A 22,745-nucleotide genomic window follows, 5' to 3' on the forward strand; every position below is an offset into this window, starting at 1 on the left:
GCCGTGCCCGGCGTCTGTCCCCATCCTCGTTCCAACCTTTCGCCTGCGGCAGGCGGCTCTCCGCAGTTTAAGGTTGCCGGTGCTCCAAGTGGCTACGTTAAATCGTCTCTTTTTTGTTTTGCAGTGGAATGGAAGGAGAGGTCAGCATACTCCAAAACAAAATCAGGAAAGGTTTTTATAATAAATAGAGGAATCTGAAGCATCTTTTTCGTTCGCTACCATAAAAAGCCCGCTTATGCCGTAATACCAAAAAAATTACCATTAGAATGACAAACCATTAGTATGGCATAGCAGGAGCTTCCAGTGTGGCTTCCCTAAAGTAACCGTCTGCCTTCTTCATCTATTAGCACTTGTGAAGTATGTCAGTAAACCCTTAGTTACGACAAACGTCCTGAGGACATAAGAACACAAAGGACTTACGAAATCAGCGCTACGGGAATGGCTATTGCAAGAAACTGTGGCATATGGCTTTTCTCATAGGCTGACCAAGCTTGAACTCAGAAGTACCCAGGCTTTTATTTTGTTATGACTGTTCATTTTGGCTAACTGTTCCAGAGCCCACTTTCTGCAGTCATTTTTTTTTTGTTTCAGTCTAAATTTATTCATAGCCAGTTAATAACCATTCTCGTGCCTGCATTATCCTTTATATAACACTCCTTCCTCGTGGTTTTGCCTCATAGGGTATTTGGAGTGAGCACTTGTGTTTCCTCATACTTTATTTTCTTAAGTTAAACAAGCTAAATTCTTCTGGTTTATAATACCGATTTTCGGTTTCCTTGCTGATCATAGCTCTTCTCTGCATCTGTTCCAGTTTCAATTCATCTTTCTTGAATGCTGCTGACCAAAATTTTATGATATCAATTCATTTTACTTCAAAAAAAAAAAATCTTTTGAAAGCTTCTTAAAAAAGAAAAGTAGCTAGTAGCCATTGGGCAAAAACTATGATGTAAATCAGAGTTCATACTAGGTGATCACAGGATTTTAGATATATGAGTGTTTCTGACATAGCATTCTTATGCAGCAATATATTGGTAATATTCTTTAATAAAACCCTTGATTACAAATGGATATATGTTAAACTGGATAAAAGCAACAAGCAGTAGCATACTGTATGGCTCTGTTTCTTTCTGGTGACTTGTGTTTTTAATGGCAGTTGAATGGGTGTTTGTCTGTAGTACCTCTTAAATTCTGGCTTTCAGCACCCAAGGCTTCATCTTGGAGAGCGTTGCTTTCTTTTCCAGTGAAGCTTAAAGCAATACATGGGAGCTGAAGTTGTTCACCACCTCTCAGAACTGAACTATTCTTCTCCTGCTTGACGTTTTCATTTTAACATTGCAATGGAGGAGCTGCATAATTTTAAATCCTCTCATGCAATTAACTTTTACCTCATTCTTAGAAATAATCTTAGCTTGTTCTAAAAGTCTGTAACTTGTATTTGAAAGGAGTGTGCATTGGAAAGGTGCTGCAGCTCCTTACTGACTAAAGATGCTTTCATGCGGTCTGTTTTTACTGGAAGAAATTGGTTATTCTGTGCGTTCTTGTAAAGAATTGAAAAAAAAAAAAAAAAAAGAAAATTCACTTCACTTCCTAGGCAAACTGGGTCGTGTGTCGCATAATGAAGACAATGTAGGGGGGAAGCTGTGTGTGCTGAGCAGTTTTAGTCTTACCATAGATTGCATATTACTATTCTGGTATGTGTACCAAACATCTATAGAATTTATAGATATTTAGTTACATATTTAATGTAAACAAATTGACCGAGTTTTCTTCCTGAATTTGGATGCTTAACTATAAATAGCCTGACTTTTAAATATGTCAAACTCTGCAGCTCCTGTTGACCTAAATGGGATCTGTGCATATTCAGCACTCTTGAAGATCATGCTGCTTATTAGAGACCTAACTTTAAATGCCCGTGTGTATAAATATAAGTAGATGATAAGGCGTTTGAATTACCCAGTAGTGATATTTTGACCATCTGTGGGGGGGTTTTTTTGCTTAATACCTACAAGATAACTGTGCTTTCTAATTTCAGAAAAAGTAGTAGTTGCAATAAACTGGTCTATGAGAGGGTTGTAGTTCAAGGCAGTTTTATGTTCTGACAAGTGTTGAAATAGGATGACAGACAGTTGCCCTTTAACAAATTCAGCTTCACTGTTGATGTATATTGACTTCATGAAACAGTTTAAATAGTTTGAACTAATAATAAACAACTTTTATTTAATTTAGTTTTAAATTATTTCCCATTTCTCATATTAAAATAACGCTTATCATCCTTGTGTTTCTATAAGCTATTGCAGATCACAAGCATCTGGTAAAGTAATAAGTGGAGAGGAACATTTTTCAAGCAAAAAGTGCCTGGCTTGGTTTTATGAATATGCAGGTAATATGCAATAGATTCATATTTAAAACTGTATAGTTTCGTTTAAAACAAATGAATACATCAAATATTATTTGCATTTTGCGGTTTTTTTATGCTGATGTAAACCTAAAAATACGTCCATATTTGCTTCCTTATAACATGCCCTTGAATTAGTATAGCTTTTATTATCTCCTTTTCAGTATTTGTTCTTTTTGACTTTGTCTTCTTTACTCTATCCTTTATAACTTATCATGGCGTTCTTTAAAATGAAGTAGCTGATGTTGGACAGTACGGTGTTGAGCCAGGATGTACTGCATGATTCTACTTCTTAATCTGAAATGGACAAGTGGAAGTCAGGACACTGAGAGACAGTTTAGATAGAAGTTTATTTCTCTAACTGGATCTTGTTTATAATCAGATTGGAAGGATAATGAAATAGTTCTCCTGGGTTTCTATTTTACAAAATAAAATAATAGATGCTTATACTGGTTTTCCTATCTGAGAATCTGTCCTGACTTTTTTGATAGTAAATAACAAACATTTCATTCAAAAGTGTTAGAAGTAGCCTCTTTCAAATAAATCAGAGTTGCTATCCAAGTAATAGTTGCTTTCAGTGACTATGCAGTGTATTTTGCAGAATTTGTACACTATTATTGCTATTTCTTTACCAATTATATGGTTAGCAATCCGGTTTCTGTAAACTGTTTAAAAAAGTTAATTAAATTAAAATCCATTAAAAAAATTTCTCTCTGTCTAGTCACTACTTGAAGTCCATCATAACTAGTTGGTGATTAAAACCCACTTAATGGCCGGTTCTCAGTATGAAATGAGTTGATGATTTATCTGCCAGAAATTGGTTCAAATATATTTATCAGAACTGATACTTTGCAGTCTTTCCACAGTAATGAACTACCCCTGATTCTAGTAATCTGCTTTCTAATTTAGGTTTGAGGCATGCTCTTTTATGAGGAAAATAATAATTCTCAATTAATTTTCTTCTGATAAATGTACCTACACATACTTTTAACTTTAAGGCCTGTAAATTTTGGTTTTGCTGTTGAGTCAAGAACTGAGTGTAGGAGGTTATACTTTGCTAGTTAACCAGTAATCAAAATATGCCACATTTCTAGTATAAAATAGAATTCCAGTGAAAGTATACACCATAGGAGGTTAAATGTTTCCATTAAAGAGAAAATTATACATACACACACACACATATAGCTATGAATTGTACATGTGACTTCTGGGCCAAAAATACCTATTCAGTTTTATACCAGTGAACCTTTGTATGTGTCTGTCTTCATAACTTAAACTTGCAGGTTTTTTAACACATTCTGTGTAAGGGCTTCTCAAAACCAGATGGCAGTGTTTTGCTTACCTAGGTGAAATGTTCTTTGCAGCATTTTTCAAGAGGTAGGGGTTTGTGATCTTGAATGCCAGTTGCATTTTATTTTCCCGTAAAACTGGCCATTCTCAATAGTTTTTATTGACTCAGTTCTTATCTCACAGTGAGTAATTATTCAAAGTGCATTACCCAAAGTCTTAAAAAGAATTCTGCTTACAATAACAGTGGATGCAGATGAAATGGAGACAGGTATCATCAAGGGGGGAAAAAAGGACTGTTCTCTCTATGTATAAATAGCAAAATTTGCCAACAAAAATTATGAAATGGCATGTTGTTTTGGAAGATAAAGCCTTTACCTTTTACATGAGTTCATATTCACTAAAACAACGTTAATGTAATCATCCAAGGCACATCAGAATAGCATGTCATGATATTTGGTTGCCCAGTAGAAGTCATTTTTTGAACAGGCCTAAGAGAAATAGCTGGAACCAGAGAGACATTCAGAGAAACAAAGCGTTATAGAGTGTGTCTGTATGTGCTCTTTAATATGCTACTTTTCTGGTTTTTAGAGGCTTGCTTTTTGTTGAAATAGAAACATGACGGCATAACACGAACTGTTGTGGTCCTAATCAAGTTATTTTCATTGCAGTCATAAACCTTTTTCTGCTTTGTACGTGGCTAACATGCTTAGCGTTTTTCTTATTTATTGTTATCACCCTCCCCGTATTACTCAGCATCATAAAGCTAACCTTAAGTTATTTGAAGATTCATCCTCTTCTGTGTTAGTGGAAACCCATAATGTTAATACCATTGAAAGAGTAATATCTGTAGTAGTAGCTCGGATGGAATTTTTTTTTTTTTATTGTTGATAAAATAACTCTTTGAGGAACATTATTAACAGGGTAACTTCAGTACAGAGTAGCAGTACCCAAGCTGTCTTAAACACAAATGACCACCACAGTTATTGGAACTGAGCTGTCAATGGGAAATTCAGTGGAGTCTTTTGAAAAGTTGCATACAGAAACTAAAATAGCTTGTCTGCTGTTGTGGGGAGGTAGTGTACAACGTGAAAGTTCTAGTTTAGTTTTGCTTTCAGTTTATGTTGTTTCTTCATATGTAATATACATGTCTCCACATTCCAGTTGATAGAAGGGTTCTAACATAAAAGGTACTTAATAGTGTAATTCAGTGTTTTTAAAGATAGCTTGTATGCATTATAGTCTAATTATTGTTGTGTGTAACCCTTGTGAACAGTGAATGTGACTTAGATTTCAGTCTGCTTTCTTTTTGGTTTTGAAGGTCCTGATGAAGTTGTGGGGCCCGAAGGAATGGAGAAGTTCTGTGAAGACATTGGTGTTGAGCCTGAAAATGTAGGTTTCTTGTATGATACTAGTAACACTTCAAAAGGGGGTATTGGATAAGATTAAGTTGTGTGTAAAACTCAACTTCAGTGAGCAAAGAAGTTGTTTATCTTCCTGCTTTTAGGAGCTTTTCTAGGACATTTCAGGTGAATACATCAGTCATGCATGGCTAGTGTATGAGGGGTTTTGTTTGGTTTATTACAGTAATACTCCATTTTCAGAAACTGAAATTAATTGCATATAGCTGAATTATTAAATGGTAATAAAGTGCAAGCATGTACAGCAGTTGTTAGAATGTTTGAATGCTTAGAGTTTTGTTCTTGGACATCCAGAAATCGGCCTTTTCTTACATACTGACTCATTTTTCTCTCCTTGGGTTTGTTTTTTTTTTTTTTTTCTTCCCTAGATTATTATGTTAGTTTTAGCCTGGAAACTAGAGGCTGAAAGCATGGGATTTTTTACCAAGGAAGAATGGTTAAAAGGAATGACCTCATTACAGTAAGAGTGGTTTTACATATATATAATAGAATGTTCTAATTTTATATTTGTACCAATAGCTTAATTATTCTTGCCCTCAGTTTCTTGTGCATTGGCAATAAGACACAGAAACTCTTGCTTTTAGGTCTGGTCTTGGTCAACAGTTGGAAGTAGCTACTGTTGTTCATCAAGCTGTGAATCTGATGAGTTCACTCAAATGATAAAGTTTTGTCTAACCCTAACAAGTCAGACTTTGGTGGCTTCTTTTTATTACAAAAACATGTTAAAATATTATCCTAGTTAGCAAACACAAATGAGTAGATCTGGAGATACCCATAAGCATATCTCGGCACTGGTGTTCTAGAAAGCTTCTACTTTTTAAGTTTCATAGATGAGGACTGTATTGATAGTAATTTTGGTTATTAGTGTTATTTATTAGATGCAGGTCAAAAGTCATGCTTAATGCTTAGGTTAAAGAACACTTTTTCAATTTATAAATAAGCTGCTCGCTCCTGCTTGTAAGAATTTTTGGTGAGATAATGCTCTGCCTAAACAGGTTGTTTCTTTCATGAAACTAATCAGCTTTTTGTGAGGCTTAGTTCAGTTGTCATTTTTTGTTTATTTGTCATGAAACTACTTATAGGACATATATGTTCTAAGTGTGACTTGTTATGACACTGCATTCAGTATTAAAAATGTCAGGGAGTTACAGTTGCAGCTACAGCATGGTGGGAAATAGGGGCTTATTTGACCCTTGCAGTTGGCACAACAGCCCTATCAGTCGTGAGTTCGTTTGGGAAGTTGTACTGGGCAGATACCCTCTGGTTATTCAAGACTATGGAGTGACTCTGGCCTGAGTCTCTTGTCCAAATTTTACTTGATATGGGATCAGGCTTCCAATAGACTCCGATAGATACCTTGGTTGTTTTGTGACTATCAGAAGCTCTTAAATTTAGTAGGAGCTGGAATGATTAAATTGCCTGAAATACAGGATGACAAGAGATTAAATTCTGAGTGTGTAAATTTTTAGAGGCAGTGAATGGGTATAATTTGGTTGCTTCTCTGAAGTACTTAATTTTCATGCCCAAATGGAAGCTCTCAAGAGTTAGCCAGTCTAGCAGAATGAAAGCACAAAGATGTATGAAATCAGGCACCTCTTCAGAGCCAGTATTATAGACTTTGCTTCTAATAATCTGCTGTGATTAGGGATCTTCTGGTTCTCTTAAGAACAGAGCTTGTCATGCTGTAGGCTAAATGTGTTTAGGACAGAAAATATGGTACTGCTGTGCATTTTTATATGAACAGACTTGTGATCGGAGCACTTGCCTAAGCCTAAACCAGTTAACCTGTATGTTTTGCTTCCCCTGGGTGTGCTCAATAGCAGCCTGTAGACTAAGCAGCTGAATGAAGTAGTGACAGTCATGTAAAGGAATTCAAGATTTGTTGGCTTAAGAAGAGAATATAAATCTGTAGATTTGTGCTGTTTGTGCTTACTGGGGAGGATGGATCATATTATGGGATTCCATCTGGGATAGAGGAATCTAGTTTCTCTTGAAAGGTTTGATGGAAGTTTTGAGGAAGGATTTTGCACTCTTAAAGCAATAGAGTATTATTACATTTTGCACAGCATTTTTTTTTTATTTTTTTCATGAAGAAATGACATTAAAATGCATTAAAAGCCCAGACTGTATTCTAAGTCAGAGTTTCATATTACAGAATCCTTATTTCAAAATATGTGAAATATCACATGAGGTAATAGCATGAATAGGGTTGGGTGGAATTCAGCTCCGTAGTAAGACACCTAAATGTGTGGTTTATATGCAAGAGCTGGGTTTCTTAAACTCTCACTCTTGCAGTCATTGGAGATCTAGTCAATGTAGTGGAGCCCAGGGAGGTATTCAGTTTGCCCCAAGACCTGGTGACTGATCACCTGAATTGCTCTTACAGGTTGGTTGGCTAGACCTCTGTGAATGGCAACACCTAAAGCTTAGACACCTAAATCTAATGTACAGTTAGATGCCAACATTTGGGTGCCTGAATCTTGAAGTGACATTCTTTTTGTGTGTGGTTTTTTGATATGCTGATGAAGTTTGTTCTTTAGAGAGGAGGAAAAAATAAATAGGTGATAAGGTATACACTGTGACAATTAAAGTGGATCAAGCACCAAGTAGCAGCTTATGAAACTTAAACAACTTAAGCTACAAAAGTGACATTTTAGTATATAGTGTTGGTAGGGTGAATCCTGCCCTGGTGTGTGTGTGTATGAAAGCTGGGTACCTGAATCTAAATTAATCACCTGAAGCTCTTTTCATAGTTAGCAGAGAGAAACAGGTACCTCTGCTGGGCAATTTATTTCACCTATTTTAAACATCTCCTTAGGATGAAACGAATAGCCCTCAGGAAGTGACTGTTTATCTACATTTGCTTTAAAGCCATTGGAGGGTGAATACCTGAGAGTTGAACATTTGTCTTTATGTATCTGAGTTAAAGGACAAGTATACTCATGTATTTGTCAATTGTAGGCTTTACAGACCTACAAAGGGAAAAAAAAAAAGCCTAGTTGCAAAATGAAGATGAAGGAAAAAGGATTACAGTTCATGATTTTATTAAACTCCACAGAAGTTGTTGTTTGAACTAGGTAAATACAAAGAATTTCACATGTAAGGAAGTGAGGCATAAGCAGCTGTATTGTCTGAGTACTTCCCTCTGGCTACTTTTTTTTTTTTTAACCTTAGAATTTGAGCCAAATTTTACATTAAGGTTGAGGTTTGAAAATGAGTGGCCAGATAAAGGGGAGAGCACTAGATTAGATGCCAACTGAGGAGGAGATAAGGGCATGATGATCTCACATTTTTAGGTACAAGAGAAGCCAAATGAGAGAGAGAGGCAGGAAAGTGAGGTTTGTAATTTCTTCCTATTTGCAGAATTATTAGTTAAAAACAATTTACCTGGGTGGTTTTAATGATAGTCTGATATCAGCTGCTTTTCCAATGAGCTTTTTGCTTGTTATTGCCTTTCTTTTTGTTAATGTTTGCGAGGCTAAGCACAGTGTAAATATTTTTTTAATGCCAGTATTGCATTCAGTGTATACTGGAAAATAAACCATTTCTGGTCTCCAGACCTGTAACTCAATTGACACAGTGGAACTAGAGCATTGTCAGGGCACAGAGAAGATATTCCTTTGCTTTCTTAAGCCATTACTTCCTTGGACCTCTGTGTGCTCCAGTTATAACATGGAACCTAAATTTCAGGAGATCTGGTTTCGATGCTTTAAGAGAGTGGATAGGCTAGGTGGATATCATTTGGGTTTTTCCATCTGGAGGGCTAGATGATGGCAAGAGAACTCTTGTAGACTACTTCAAACTACTTTATATACTGACATTAAATGCTTTTGGTTTAATGTTTGTTTACATCTTCCTGATTTTTCTTTTTAGCAAAAGACAAGCATGTGTGAATAATTACAAAATACAAAGCATTGGAATATCTGAGTAGGAGTTACTGAATCATCACTGTGCCTGTTAGCTATGCCTCAAATGAACTCTACCTCAATAGAAATCAAAATAGGACTGCTTTGTGGTGCTAATTCAAGTTTTGTTATAAATATGATGTAGGGACGTGAAGGGAATATAGTAAGCTGTCTAGTTTTGTTGATCTTGAGGTAACCTTATTTAATGCATTCTTTCAGTAAAGGCAGTTCAAGACTCACATCTTTTTCTAGTCTCTTTGGTGTTAATTCACTTGTGCTAATTAGAGGGTTGTTCTGACTAAAAAAAAATACTGTTAGGAAGATTATTCTAAGTATGGGTGACCTCGGTCATCTTGTTTATGGTGCAGCCACGCAAGCAGCTCTCTTGAAAAGAGGAGTTTGACAGCTCCTTACCTCACTAGTGTGGAGGAAATCAGTGGCCAGGTATAGAAATGCCTTAAATGGCTTTAACAGAGATATGTCCCTGCATTGGGCTTCAGAGAGCTGTGCCTGTCTGTTTGAGTGTGATCCATGTGACTGGTTTTAAATAGGTTGAAAATAGCTCAGTAGACTTGAAGCTTAACAATTAAACATTTTCATACCAACTTTTTCAAGAGAATCACTTCTGCATTAAAATACATACAGCCAATAGCAATAACAGGAAATTTTCTTTGTACTTAAATTTATGATTATTCAAATGTTTATTATGTTTAAACATAATGAAATTTATGTTTATCCATGGCATGGTAGATAATCTCAGTCAAATTTGACAAAATGTGTGGTAAACCCACTTTAAGTAGTTTGTATATGTCATTAGTACACTAGCAACATGAGTGTTTAGTTAAGTGTTAAATAAGTAGATTCATCATCAACTGTAGAGGACAATATTGCAGTATGAAGGTTTGAACGTAAAGAGAAGAGATACGACTATAAAATGAGATGCCTTTGTAGCATAATACTGTTCTAAGGGTTAAATGATAGAATATATAGACCAGTTAGACAGCTGAAGACAAAAAAAAGGAATTTTGTCTTTAGTTAAATTTACCAAAGCTTTTTTAACAAGAATTTCTTTTCAACTTAATGCATGGTTTATTGCAAATTGTATTAGTTCTTGTCATCTGAATATGCAGCCTAATTAGCTAATAGTTTTATTTATTTAGCACTGACCTTGGCTGGGACTCAGCGCTGCTTTAGGTAGATGCTGCTAAGAGTCAAGAAATAACAAAGGGCTCCATGGGCTGGAACTGCCACGTTTCTCTTGTCACAGCCTGAGAGGGACAGACAAACATGCCGCACAGGCTGGCAGACCTGAGGGACAGGAAGTATCGTCTGTGGGCAAAGCACAGCGTCAAAGCACAGCGTCTGGGCAACCCGCTGCGGGACTCCCGAAGGGCCCTTGCTGTGGGCTGCTGTGACAAGTCCGTAAAGATGCAAATGCATTCTCTGAGAGTTAGGCTGCCAGAAGGGGGACACATTACCAAAGGAAGTATTTATGTACATCTCCGTTTCTGAAAGTATTGCTTCTGTCACGCAGGATACAGGGCAAGGTGGATTTTATTTTTTTATCATGGCAGCTATTATTATATAAGAATAAAATGTGATATAGTGTAACAACTATTCTTTGGAGTGAGTCTTCCCTGGAGGATTAGCATGTGTAAATTACATTCTCCTCTGCTATTACTGGTGAATCTAACCCATTTGTATTTGGAAACAAAAGTCCTTGCTAGATAAAATACACAGAGATCATCTTTGTTGCCGAAAGGAATTTTTGCCAAAGGGTTATCCTATCAACTAGCAGACCTGTGCATTCTCGTACAGCCTGGGAGTTTTCAGTTGAATAGCTACTGACTAATCCAGGTGATAGGCTTATCAGAGCTTCCATTTATCAGTCATAAAACACGAGCAGACTAGTATGTGCTGCAGCAATCCTGCCACTTTTAAACATGTAGTCTTGAAGTGTGTTTTTAGGATTTTTTTTCCAAAGAGGTATGCCATAAAGACCCTTATTTACAGCTGGATTTTACCACCTTAATGCATACTGAATACTGTTTTCTCCAAACTCTCATACTGATGGAAAGATAAGATGGTGCTGGGTATGAATATAAATTGCAGACTATGTCATAAAAATACTGCTATTTCAGAAGTAAAGCAGAGACTTTGCATTATTGTGCTGATACATTTAAAAAAAAAAAAAAAAAAAACCTTGCTTATAGAAGCCACATGTTCATCATTTCAGTAACCTGCAAATGTTGTGCACGTTCAGTGTTCTTTAAGTCACTTTAATAGTATTACTGCTGTATATCTGATGATCGCATTTCAGTGATTTTAATTTTTTGTGTTTGCTAGTGTTTTTTTATTGTCCAAATGTTTACTTTGAACTTCTAACATCATTTGGTTTTCTTTATTTTAAGGTGTGATTGTACAGAAAAATTACAGAGTAAATTTGACTTCTTGCGGTCACAATTGAATGACATTTCATCCTTTAAGAATATCTACAGATATGCCTTTGATTTTGCAAGGGTAAGGCTACTGGAACGTTAGAGAAGTTCTTATTTTTAGTTATTGAACAAGCTTGTGCTTGAGTGGTTTTTGTGCTTTCTTTATTCAACCTTAGGATAAAGACCAGCGAAGTCTTGATATTGATACTGCAAAATCCATGTTAGCTCTTCTGCTTGGAAGAACTTGGCCACTGTTTTCAGTATTTTATCAATACCTGGAGGTACAAGTTTCCTTGACTTTCTGAATGATAGCATAGTAGTTGAGCTGTTCTGTGAAAAGTTTTCAGGGTTTGTGTTGTTTTGCTCAAGAATGTATCCATATTACTCCTCTTACCTTGCTCAATGTGCTTATGAAACAGTGATGTTCCTGTACGCATCACAGATTCTTTTCTCCCTCCCTGTGCCCTGCCTCCCCCTTCTCTTAACAAAGGCAACTAAAATTCCATCTTAATTAGACTATAAAGGTAAATTTAAAATTAAGTAATAGAGCCCTAGTCTCTCCAGCTGCATCTGTGCTGAATTTCAACTTTGCTTTCTGTAGTTGCAGTACATAGGTACCTTGAGCTCTGTCTGTCTCTGGAAGGCTTTGGTCAGCTCAGCTGCAAGTGACCTAGTCAGTAATGTGGACTTGTGTAGGTTGTGCAGCATGCTAGGCTTGAGACTATTACCTGGCTTCAAAGCAGTACTGAAGTTGCAAAGTACATGTTCTTATGATCATACTGTATTGTACCCTGGAGAAAAGAGATATATATATATATATATTTTTTTTTTTTTTTTTTTAATCACTCATTCTGGAAATATATCTGAGCTAGGTATGTCCCACTTCAGGGCAAGATGAAAATTTATCAGTTTTTGAAGCTTAAGAGTGGTGACTTCCTGATTCTGTGGTATTTTGATTTTGTTCTGATCTTTCAAAAAACTGTTTTATGTAGTTTCAGAACTATGAAATATGTACCTATGTAGTATTTTAAAAAATGGAAAACAAAGGAAATAGTAGATGTTGTTACCCATTAAATTGTTTTTTAGAAACTGACTGAAGATAAAATGAGAGAAATGAGGTGCAGCATTACCACATGTCACTTGGCATTTTAATGTTCTGAAATTATTTTCCCCAGCAATCGAAGTATAGAGTTATGAACAAGGATCAGTGGTACAATGTGCTAGAGTTCAGCAGAACTGTCCATGCAGATCTTAGCAACTATGATGAAGATGGTGCATGTAAGTATTCATAACATTTTGCTTATTCGACTGTTATTTCAGTATTTTCAATTTGCACAAAACAAACTTCTTTAACAGAAACAATACTGCAAAGTATAAAATATTTCTTCACCAGCAAAGCATAGAAAAACTGTCCTGATAACCATCCGTCTTCAAACTGCAGATATTACGTCAGGGTTGTTGTACTTGAGCCAGCTTACGTTTGGTTGAGGGTCTAAGTGAAGCTGCTTGCTATGTGAAACTATAGACTTGCAAATAGAATTATAAACAGCAAACCCTCATTTTGTACTAATACATAATACACTCTAGTTTAACTATAAAGTAGCCTAGATGCTGGTACTTGGGGCTGATGGTCAGCCATATTGTGACTGAATTGCACCAGGCATCCCATTTTGGTCCATGTTCTAGTTGTGTGCAGTTTTGAAAGCTCTAGGAAGAAGGAATTAGTTGTGTCGATTTACAATATAACCTTATTTTTATGCTTTCTGTTCAGGTCAGCGCACCGGTCAGGTGTCAGGAACACTTTTTTTCCATAGTTCTGTGTAGTGTTACTTGTGCACTTTTTGCTGTCCTTGGACTGAAATGGTTGTAGTAGTCTTCTGAGTCTTAATAAGTATTTGACCATAGGATTGACATGGATGTTACCTAGGCCAATAGTTTTAACCTTCATACTTTTAAGAGAAGATATTTGAAAGACATTGGCAAATATAACTCTAAGTTTCATCCATTTGCAGGGCCTGTACTTCTGGATGAATTTGTTGAATGGCAAAAAGTTCGTCAAGCATCATAGCAAGAATTCAAAAGAAAATGCAAAAGTTTTTTTGGTGCCCGCCTGTACACAAACTAATGAGAAAAACAAAGGATTGCATTTTCATTCTTAAGAAAGACTTTGCAGTAATTTTTTTCCTTTTTTAAGGAAATTTTCTTGTTACACGTGATATGGGCATTGAACCACACCTCTTCTGAGACTGAAAGTTGGAGTTCTTGTTTTGAGTCTTATGTTTATAGCATTTATTTCAGAACAATAAAGATAAAGATTTGTGACAAAGGCCTACAAGTGAAGAAAGTCCCTTGAATGTGAGTGTGGTGTCTATTTTTAAAACCAAATCTTTAAGATTATCTTTCTCAGAAGTGCCCTTTGCTGTGAATTTTTGAAGACCTTAAAAATGCTTAACTGGCACTGTTGCTTGCTGATGGTGTGATTGTCTTGTGTGACAAACATTAGATTGAATGACTGATTTTTGGAGCCCTGGGTGGGAGTGTGCTAATTTGTGTATTATGTATTGGTCATGGGTTGTGCCACTGTTTTCAGCTCCTTGTGGAGATAAAGGCCTTAAATGTTTTTGGGTTTTTTTCCCCCCCTTTTTTTTGTTCAGTACCCACCCAGTGTCATGGCATTTAATAGCAGGCCCTTTTAAAGCAGAAAGGTGTAGAGCATTTCAGCAGAACGGCCCAAAACTAGTTGCCTGTACTTCAGATGGTGAACACAGATACTCTTTGGTACAAGCAAGAGAGCTTCAAATTTTTATTACAATTTAGACTTTGAATTGCTTTGTATGAAAAGTGCAATTTATATTTTAAAAGGGAAAGCTGGAAAGACTTGGTTTCAAGCTTTGCTTCTTATGTGTCTTAGACTGGAAGCATTCACAACATGACTTTTTTTTATCTCCCTGGATGCTCTTCATGATGTAAGTCAAGAAGAGACTATTAAATCACCTACCTTTGACCTATGTGTAAAAGGCCATTAATTTTTACCCTGTACTCCATGTATTGAGTCCTGTAACTACTGTGATTGCCCTTTTAGGCACTCAGTATTCGTGGCAACCTTTAAATGCAGAAGTTTGTCACTCTACCTTCCTGCCCAGGAGGCCCAATGCCACCCTTGAGAAGGAAAGGGATTTTAATGAGTAAATGCGAGAAACCAAAACAGAATGAGAGAGTGAAGCATTTGTAACTTCTACTTTATTATATAAATATATTATGTAGACTGTGATAATGCCATGAGACTCAGCCAGTGATCAAGGCCTCATTGTGCCAAATATTTCAACAGCTTGAAATAAGAATAGACAATGTAAGCTAGGCATGACTTGAAGATCTTTGCCTCAGGGAAATGACTTCTGTTTTGCACATCCCTTTTTCAGACTAACAAGCGTGAGTTTTCCTATCTTTAAGGAAAGCTTTATTCCCAAGATGAATTTTTTTTTTTTTCCACAAGGAGGGGGGAAAAAAAAAGGGAAAGATGTGAGGAGAAATAATAAGTGGGGCAAACTAGTAGTGTGTCCCTGTGCTCTTGTTCTACTTGAGGGGACCACTCTTGCAACTTACTCTCCAGACCTGCTTGCTGTGGGCCGCAGGAAGCAATGCGGTGGTGGTCCATGGGCTGTTCTGGAAGTCCCCTGATAGTGCAGTTGAACCTTAGAAGCTTGGTTCTGCCCAAGCAAAAAAAAGAATGGGCAGGGGAGGACATATGGGCACAACCAGCAGTTGAGATACTTGGAAGATCTCTACTTGTACGGTGGCTAGTGTCTGTGTGCATGCAAACACACGCACTACAGCTGTTCTAAATATTTTTCCACCTTTAAGGGAAGTACTTAATTTCAGAGCTCATGTAGGCTACAGCAGTTCTCTTCAGTGTTTTACAAGTTGTCCATTTGCACTGCTGATGGTTGTGATTTCACTCATAACCGAGTGCCTTTCATTTGGAAATTGCCCTGCCCCACAGAAAGTTAGTGCCAGAATGAGATTAACGTCAAGAGTCCCAAGATCTACTGGTAGAGTAAGGTCCTAAGATGCACAGATGAACATGCACCAATTAACACATCAAGGAAAGTACTGCTGTATACTAACTCTCTGCAGGGGCACTGCTTCTGAAATTACTTTCTCAAATTCACCATAATGACTCTCCTTACTTAGTATGTTTAGTCCCCATTGTAACTGGGAAATTCTCTTTCCAGAAGTTTTGAAATACCATTTGGAAGACAAATATTTTATAGCGTGATTAAAAAAAAAAAAAAAATCATCTTTTTTGGATGACTGCGAACTGTTGTGAATTCAATTTAAACCAGTTGGTTTAAGCCACCTAGAGGATGGTATTCGAGTCTTAACAGCAGGAGTGATTCATCTGCCAATCCAAGGTGGTCAAGTATTTACCGTCACGGTGTAAGACACTGTGATGTACCATTTGTATCTCTGTTAAGGTTTTATCAGTATTCCTGTAATAAATCCATGTTTCAGGGATTTATAACTTGGTTGTGTGTGTGATTGAAAATCATCAGTTACTGTAAAACTTTGACTGGGAATGAATGTATTTAAACTACTTAAAATCAATATAGTTTTTCAAATCTGAATAAAATAGGACTTTAAGTTATGTTTTTGTGCTCAAAACTGCAATCGGATTTATTGTTTAAATGTGAACTAATGGCTTGTACAGTTTCATTGTGAGCTGATCACGCTTATTAGCTGTCTTTTATTAAATCACCTTACAGCTTACTATGGATAAGTGCCAAAAGCTCTTTATTTATTTTATTTTTTTAATTTTTTGCATGTCCACAAGCCAAAACTGAGTTCAGCTAAATGCTTTCTTTAGTGTTTGAACTTAATTTTCCTTTGCTCAGGTGCATTTCAGTCTATTGAATTAAAAAAAAAAAAAGGTGACACCTTATTTTTCAGTATTCTAAGATGAAAGTTCACAGGTGAAATATGCTGCCATAGTTCTGGCAAATAATAAAATCGAAGCTGAAATGTCTTCCAAAATCACAGTGGTGTCTATCTTGATGTTTTAAACTTCACTTCAATTTCACTTTCATTTGTTGATATTAATTCTTCCTAACATAACTATTTATTTTTTTTTAGTTTTCTTAGACAGCTAGCAGCTTTGGTTTTTAAATCCGAAAATGCCCACCTCTTCATGGAAAAAGCCATACTGGTAGATTGGAATGTAATATTTCTCCTATGTAAAAATGTGATCTTGAATTAAACAGTCATGTATGTTTACCTATGTCTTCAACTGTATATGTAGTTTTGATCCAATTTATATTTACTGTTTAAACATCTAATTCTTTACTAATGGCTGTAATTTCACATTTCTATATAGTGGAATTTGAATTTTGTGTTTGAGATTACTTTGGTTAGAAGCTTGGTACCAATCACGGGTGGCCCAACAGGGTACACTGTGGTCTGTATTTCCATTGTTAAGGTTTCTTTATACTCTCAGAACCTTTGTGCTGATATATTGATACTGACTGCACAAAAATTGGAAAAGGGACCATAAGTTTAATGTTTCCATTGTTCATTTTTTTTAAGCTAGTGAACAGTTCTTTCAATGCGATATGTACAAACTTGTACAGGTTTAGCTTTGTTAAGTATGATGAATAAAATGGTATGTAATAGGGCAGAAAACTTACTTTTTTGTCATGCTGCCTCTTTCACTTTTTTGTTCTGTGTATGTATAACTGTTCTTAAAATCAGTGAGAGACTTCATTCCAGCAAGATGGATCAGTCTAATTTCTAACTTAACCTTACTGAATGGGTCCTGCACTTGGGTCACAACAACCCCATACAATGCTACAGGCTTGGGGACAAGTGCCTAGAAAACTGCCTGGTGAAGAGGCATGTGGGGCTACTGGTTGACAGCTGCCTGTATAGGAGCCAGCAGTGTGCCCAGGTGGCCAAGCAGAACAACAGCATCCTGGCCTCTGTGTGTGTGGCCAGCAGGACCAGGGAAGTCATCCTTCCCCTGTACTTGGCACTGGTGAGGCTGCACCTCGAATACTGTGTTCAGTTTTGGGCCCCTCACTACAGGAAAGACGTTGCGTTGCTGGAACATGTCCAGAGGAGAGCAACCAAGCTGGTGAGGGGTCTGGAGCACAAATCTCACGAGGAGCGGCTGAAGGAACTGGGGGTGTTTACACTGGAGAAGAGGATGCTGAGGGGAGACCCTATCACTCTCTACAACTACCTGACAGGAGGCTGTAGCGAGGGGGGTGTTGGTCTCTTCTCCCTGGTAATGGGTGATAGGACGATAGGAAATGTCTTCAAGTTGCACCAGGGGGCGTTTAGATTGGATATCAGGAAAAAATTCTTCACTGAAAGGTTTATCAGGCCCTGGAATGGGCTGCCCAGGGAAATGGTTGGGTCCCCATCCCTGGAATATTTAAAAGAGGGGTAGATGAGATGCTGAGAGACAAGACTTAGCAGTGGACAGATATGGTTAGACTCAATCTTAAAGGTCTTTTCCAACCAAATGATGAATCTATAATTCTATGAATAGTTTATGTGCTCCTGTGTGCACACATAGAAAGCAGGATTTGATCTTAACTGGGAGCAACATCAAACACCATTCTTGATTGTATCCCATGTTATTAAGGTGCTGATAGAACATAATGGTCCTGGTAGTTAACTGTCATGAATTATTCATTGGATGAACACTGTTGCAACAACCTGTTGCAATGCATGCAAATGAAAAGAGAATGAGCTTTTTCTCTCTACCCCAGCCGTCTCCCTGCCCCCCTCCCCCAGCATATCTCTTGGGTCACTCCTCTGTTTTTAGGAAAGGCCTTGGTGTTCTCTAGTGTACTCTTCCATAGGGTCTTTCAGAACCCATTACAGAAAGGGTCAAAGCCAGCATCCCGTCCCATGTTTGAGTTAGTGACGCTGTCTTCCTTACAGATACAGCTTGTTCCAGCGTTGAGGTCCGATGCCGTATCTGTGTCAGGACAGTCTTGTCTCCCAGAGATAATCAGTCTCTCTCAGAGCTAAGGCAATGCCCGTTAGTTGTCTCCACAGTTCCACTTTATCTTCTGATAATGGAAGTGTCCGGTGCCTTCCCCAGTCAACAGCATGTTTAGAGGTATGCAAACCAGGTGTCTCATGTCTGTATCTACAAGCAATGGCAACAGTTCTGTTACTTCTCTTCACCCTTGTCTTCTGTATTACCATTCTGTGTTTCTTTCTGTCTCTTTGGGAGAGGACACTGTAGCGCGAGGTGGGTATGTTAAAGACTGAACATGTACTGCAAGATGATATTGCCTAGTGTTATCTTAATTTTTATTTTTAAACCACTGCCAGGCTTGTCACCAAAATGAAATCATTTTTTCAGATTTGTATATCACTTCTTCCAGACTCCAAACTTTACGATTGCGCCTGTTTTTAGCTAATCAGAATATGATATTCCCTATATATTCTCCGTAGCTTTTTATTTTTTTCTCTGAATAGTAACTGACCATAATAACAATGACAGAAGATGTAAGTTACTGAATTTGTCTGTTTTATAGGCCTTACAGCGGGCAGGTTTTTATCTTAATGAGCCAAGTACTATTTCTTAAGCCAGATTGGTTCCAACATATTTCTATTGAATGACTTACTACTTTATAAGTTATTAAAATATTATGGTTGTGTCCTGTGCCTCTGGAAACTATGACTATTGAAAAGAATGCTTTAAACACACACAAATTTTCAGCTTCTTAAATTAAACTTCTTCTCTAATTTTGACAATTTAAGAAAACAAATCGCTCCATGTTTCAGGGGGTTTGTTCATGTATGTATTTTTATCAGCTGAGTAGTGAATTAGTGCTGATTATATAATAATTTAATTTGGGGCTGATTTAAATCCTAGCTAATATACGACCTAGTTTTACTTATTTTCAGAATTTCTTAATTTATTTTCACTGTTCATTTTATGATAGTGAATTAAAGGGCTAAAACATAGTATTGCCAGCTAGTTTAATTATTTTCTGATAATAACACTGAGATAATTCTTTATAATCTCTTAAATATTAGAATATTTCAGGAAGGTTTACTGTGCTTATTGTAGTAATTTAAATTACAATAAAATGAAATGGTAGATGTGACTTGTTGCCTGCTAACCATTATAGGCTTAATGTGAACCTTTTTTTGCATTCAAAATCAGTTAACTCTAAATCAGGTTTTCTAATGAAAGAGGAAATATTATCCTATGATGTAATGCCTCTCAATATTTAAAACTTATAGAGAAATATGGTCAACATCTAGTATTACATCCTCATCTAGCTGCTCGACATACTTAATTTGAACATGGAAAAAATGTTAGTCAGGACTCCTGAATGAATGATTCAGAACACATCTGAAATAAATCATTATTAATCCATGAAAAATGTAATCACTTAAAGTTTTTGCAGATTACAGCAACAATAGTAAGAGGAACATTAGTTATATAAAAAGTAAGACCTCTGCATACCTGGCAGTTGCTTCTGAGTTACGCTTTTGTGTAGTGCATGGATCTATAAAACTAAGAAAACAGTTTATTCCCTCATGTGTGCTTGATGTTTGCATCAGGGTTGAGTAGTAATACAAAGCAAGGACCAGTGCTGGAGTTCCAAGGGCTGGGTATGGGTTGTGACACTGTGATTTTTGCTATGATTTGAAGTGGAAATACTCATGGCACACAGGGGAAAGAAAAGGAAATATATGTGAAATAAAATGTAGTCATATGCTACCATTTTCCCCTTTATTTCCATGCTTATTTGTTTAACCAGGGGAATGTTCTGTCCCCCTTTCAGACTTGTAGTCTGTATACATGCACACACATTTTTATATACAAGAATAGATAAATAAATGTTTCCCATATGTTGTTCAACCTGGTGGAAACTGCCCAGAAGTTTGAAGGTGAAAGGAGAATTAGAAAGGAGGTTCAGTTCTCCTCAGCTTTCCTATAGCATATGGACATTTTGGGGGCTGTGGAGGTGGCTGGTCACCTTTCTGTCCTATGCAAATCTCCCTCAATGGTGGTTTTTCTGCATTTGAATGGTTCTGTCCTAGGAGCCAGTTTAAAGTTTTGATAGTGAAATGCTGCTCCCTTCCTGAATCTTCAGTAGGCTTATGCAGGACCCATTGAATTTAATCGTATGGTTTGGGTTTTGTTGTTTGGTTTGGGTTTGGGGGTTGGGTTTTTTCGTTTCCCCTGGTATGGTGATTACTGGCTTACAGAATGAGTACTGTGGAAAAATGTTCTCCTAGTGCTGGAGATGCCAAACCTAACAATGTTCATGAGAAGACAATAATTATTACTGACACTTGAGTGAACCACCAGGATATTTATGTGCCAAGGCTTACCCTTTGCCAGTGTTTCTGATGGGATTTTTTTTTTATTGTTTCTGGGACTGTGATTGTAGGTTGTGCATTAAATCACACGGTTATTGCTGTGCCTGTGCTGTACAATGGAGTATATGCTGTACAGAAGTTCATTACAATATATAATTCTTAAATGAAATTATTATGACTTTAACAATGCAGGGTGTTATACTTTGTGGAGCTTCTTGGAATCATAGAATTGTTTAGGTTGGAAAAGACCTTTAAGATCATTAAGTCCAACCATTAACCTAACACTGCCAAGTCCCACTAAACCATGTCCCTAACTGCCACATCTACACGCCTTTTAAATACTTCCAGGGATGCTGACTCAACCACTTCCCTGGGCAACTCGTTCTAATGCTTGACAACCCTTTCCGTGAAGAAATTTTTTCCTAATGTCCAATCTAAACCTCCCCTGGTGCAACTTGAGGCTGTTTGCTCTTGTGCTATTGCTCGTTACCAGGGAGAAGAGGCCGACCCCCACCTCGCTACAGCCTCCTGTCAGGCAGTTGTAGAGGGCGATCAGGTCTCCCCTCAGCCTCCTCTTCTCCAGGCTAAACAACCCCAGTTCCTTCAGCCGCTCCCCATCAGCCTTGTGCTCCAGACCCCTCACCAGCTTTGTTGCTCACCTCTGGACATGTTCCAGCAACGCAACATCTTTCCTGTAGTGAGGGGCCCAAAACTGAACACAGTATTCGAGGTGCGGCCTCACCAGCACCGAGTACAGGGGCACGATGACTTCCCTTGTCCTGCTGGTCACACTATTCCTGATACAGGCCAGGATGCTATTGCCTTCTTGGCCACCTGGGTGCACTGCTGGCTCATATTCAGCCAGCTCTCGACCAAAACCCCCAGGTCCCTTTCTGCTGGGCAGTTTTCCATCCACTCTTCCCCAAGCCTGTAGCATTACATGGGGTTGTTGCAACCCAAGTGCAGGACCTGGCACTTAGCCTGAGCCTCATATAATTGGCTGCAGCACATTGATCCAGCCTGTCCAGATCCCTCTGTAGAGCCTTCCTACCCTCAAGGAGATCAGCACTTCCACCCAGCTAAGTGTCATCTGCAAACTTGCTGAAGGTGCACTCGATCCCCTCATCCATATAATTGGTAAAGATATTAAAAAGAACTGGCCCCAACACCGAGCCCTAGGGAACATCACTTATGACTGGCTTCCAACTGGGTTTAACTCCATTCACCACAACTCTGTGGGCCTGGCCATACAGGCAGATTTTTCACCTAGTGAAGTGTACACCCATCCAAGCCATGAGCAGCCAGTTTCTCCAGGAGAGTGCTGTGAGAAATGGTGTCAATGGCTTTACTAAAGTCCAGGTAGACAGCATCCACAGCCTTTCCCTCATCCACTAAACATGTCACCTTGTCATAGAAGGTTGGTCATAGAAGCAGGACCTGCCTTTCATAAACCTATTCTGACCAGGCCTGATCACCTGGTTGTCCCGTATGTGACATGTCATGGCACTCAAGATGATCTGCTCTATGGAGCTCTACCTTTCTTGGCACCAAGGTCAGATTGACAGGCTTGTGGTTCCCTAGATCCTTCTTCCATCCCTTCTTGTAAATGGGCATCCCATTTGCCAACTTCCAGCCAACTGGGACCTCCCTGGTTAGCAAGGACTGATGATAAAGGATGGAAAATGGCTTGGTGAGCACTTCTGCCAGCTCCCTTGGTATCCTTGGGTGGATCCCATCTGGCCCCATAGGCTTGTGTGTGCCTAGGTGGTGTAGCAAGTTGCTAACCGTTTCCACTTGGATTATGGGGTCTTCATTCTGCTCCCCCATCCCTGTCTTCAGCTCAGGGGGCTGGGTACCCCAAGAACAACTTACTATTAAAGACTGAGGCAAAGAAGGCATTAAACAGTAGGCATCCTTGTAGTCCTTCTGAGTTGCCTGCCCCTTC

At 37.9% G+C, this 22,745-nt stretch overlaps 1 protein-coding gene across 2 annotated transcripts; it reads left to right on the forward strand.

Moving 5' to 3' along the window:
- The first annotated feature begins 53 nt into the window (after positions 1–53).
- On the forward strand, positions 54–17,112 carry DCUN1D5 (defective in cullin neddylation 1 domain containing 5). 2 transcript variants are annotated; one of them, XM_035897167.1, is made up of 8 exons: positions 54–1,912; positions 2,289–2,380; positions 5,004–5,074; positions 5,472–5,563; positions 11,420–11,528; positions 11,623–11,727; positions 12,622–12,724; positions 13,459–17,112. In XM_035897167.1, the coding sequence occupies exons 3-8, from the start codon at positions 5,033–5,035 to the stop codon at positions 13,512–13,514; spliced, it is 507 nt and encodes a 168-aa protein (XP_035753060.1). In that variant the 5' UTR covers positions 54–1,912; positions 2,289–2,380; positions 5,004–5,032; the 3' UTR covers positions 13,515–17,112. The 2 variants fall into 2 exon arrangements, with proteins under 2 accessions (XP_035753060.1, XP_035753059.1); XM_035897166.1 differs by having other exon boundaries at positions 54–2,380.
- Positions 17,113–22,745: the final 5,633 nt, after the last annotated feature.

Source organism: Egretta garzetta, unplaced genomic scaffold (genome assembly GCF_000687185.1).
Source record: "Egretta garzetta isolate BGI_Z169 unplaced genomic scaffold, ASM68718v1 scaffold547, whole genome shotgun sequence".
NCBI lineage: Eukaryota > Metazoa > Chordata > Aves > Pelecaniformes > Ardeidae > Egretta > Egretta garzetta.

Coding starts and splice junctions, on each gene's coding strand:
- DCUN1D5 (XM_035897166.1), top strand. CDS start 5,033: ATGGAGAAGTTCTGTGAAGACATTGGTGTTGAGCCTGAAAAT. Junction 5,075..5,471: donor TTGGTGTTGAGCCTGAAAAT/GTAGGTTTCTTG, acceptor TTTCTTCCCTAG/ATTATTATGTTAGTTTTAGC. Junction 5,564..11,419: donor AAAGGAATGACCTCATTACA/GTAAGAGTGGTT, acceptor CTTTATTTTAAG/GTGTGATTGTACAGAAAAAT.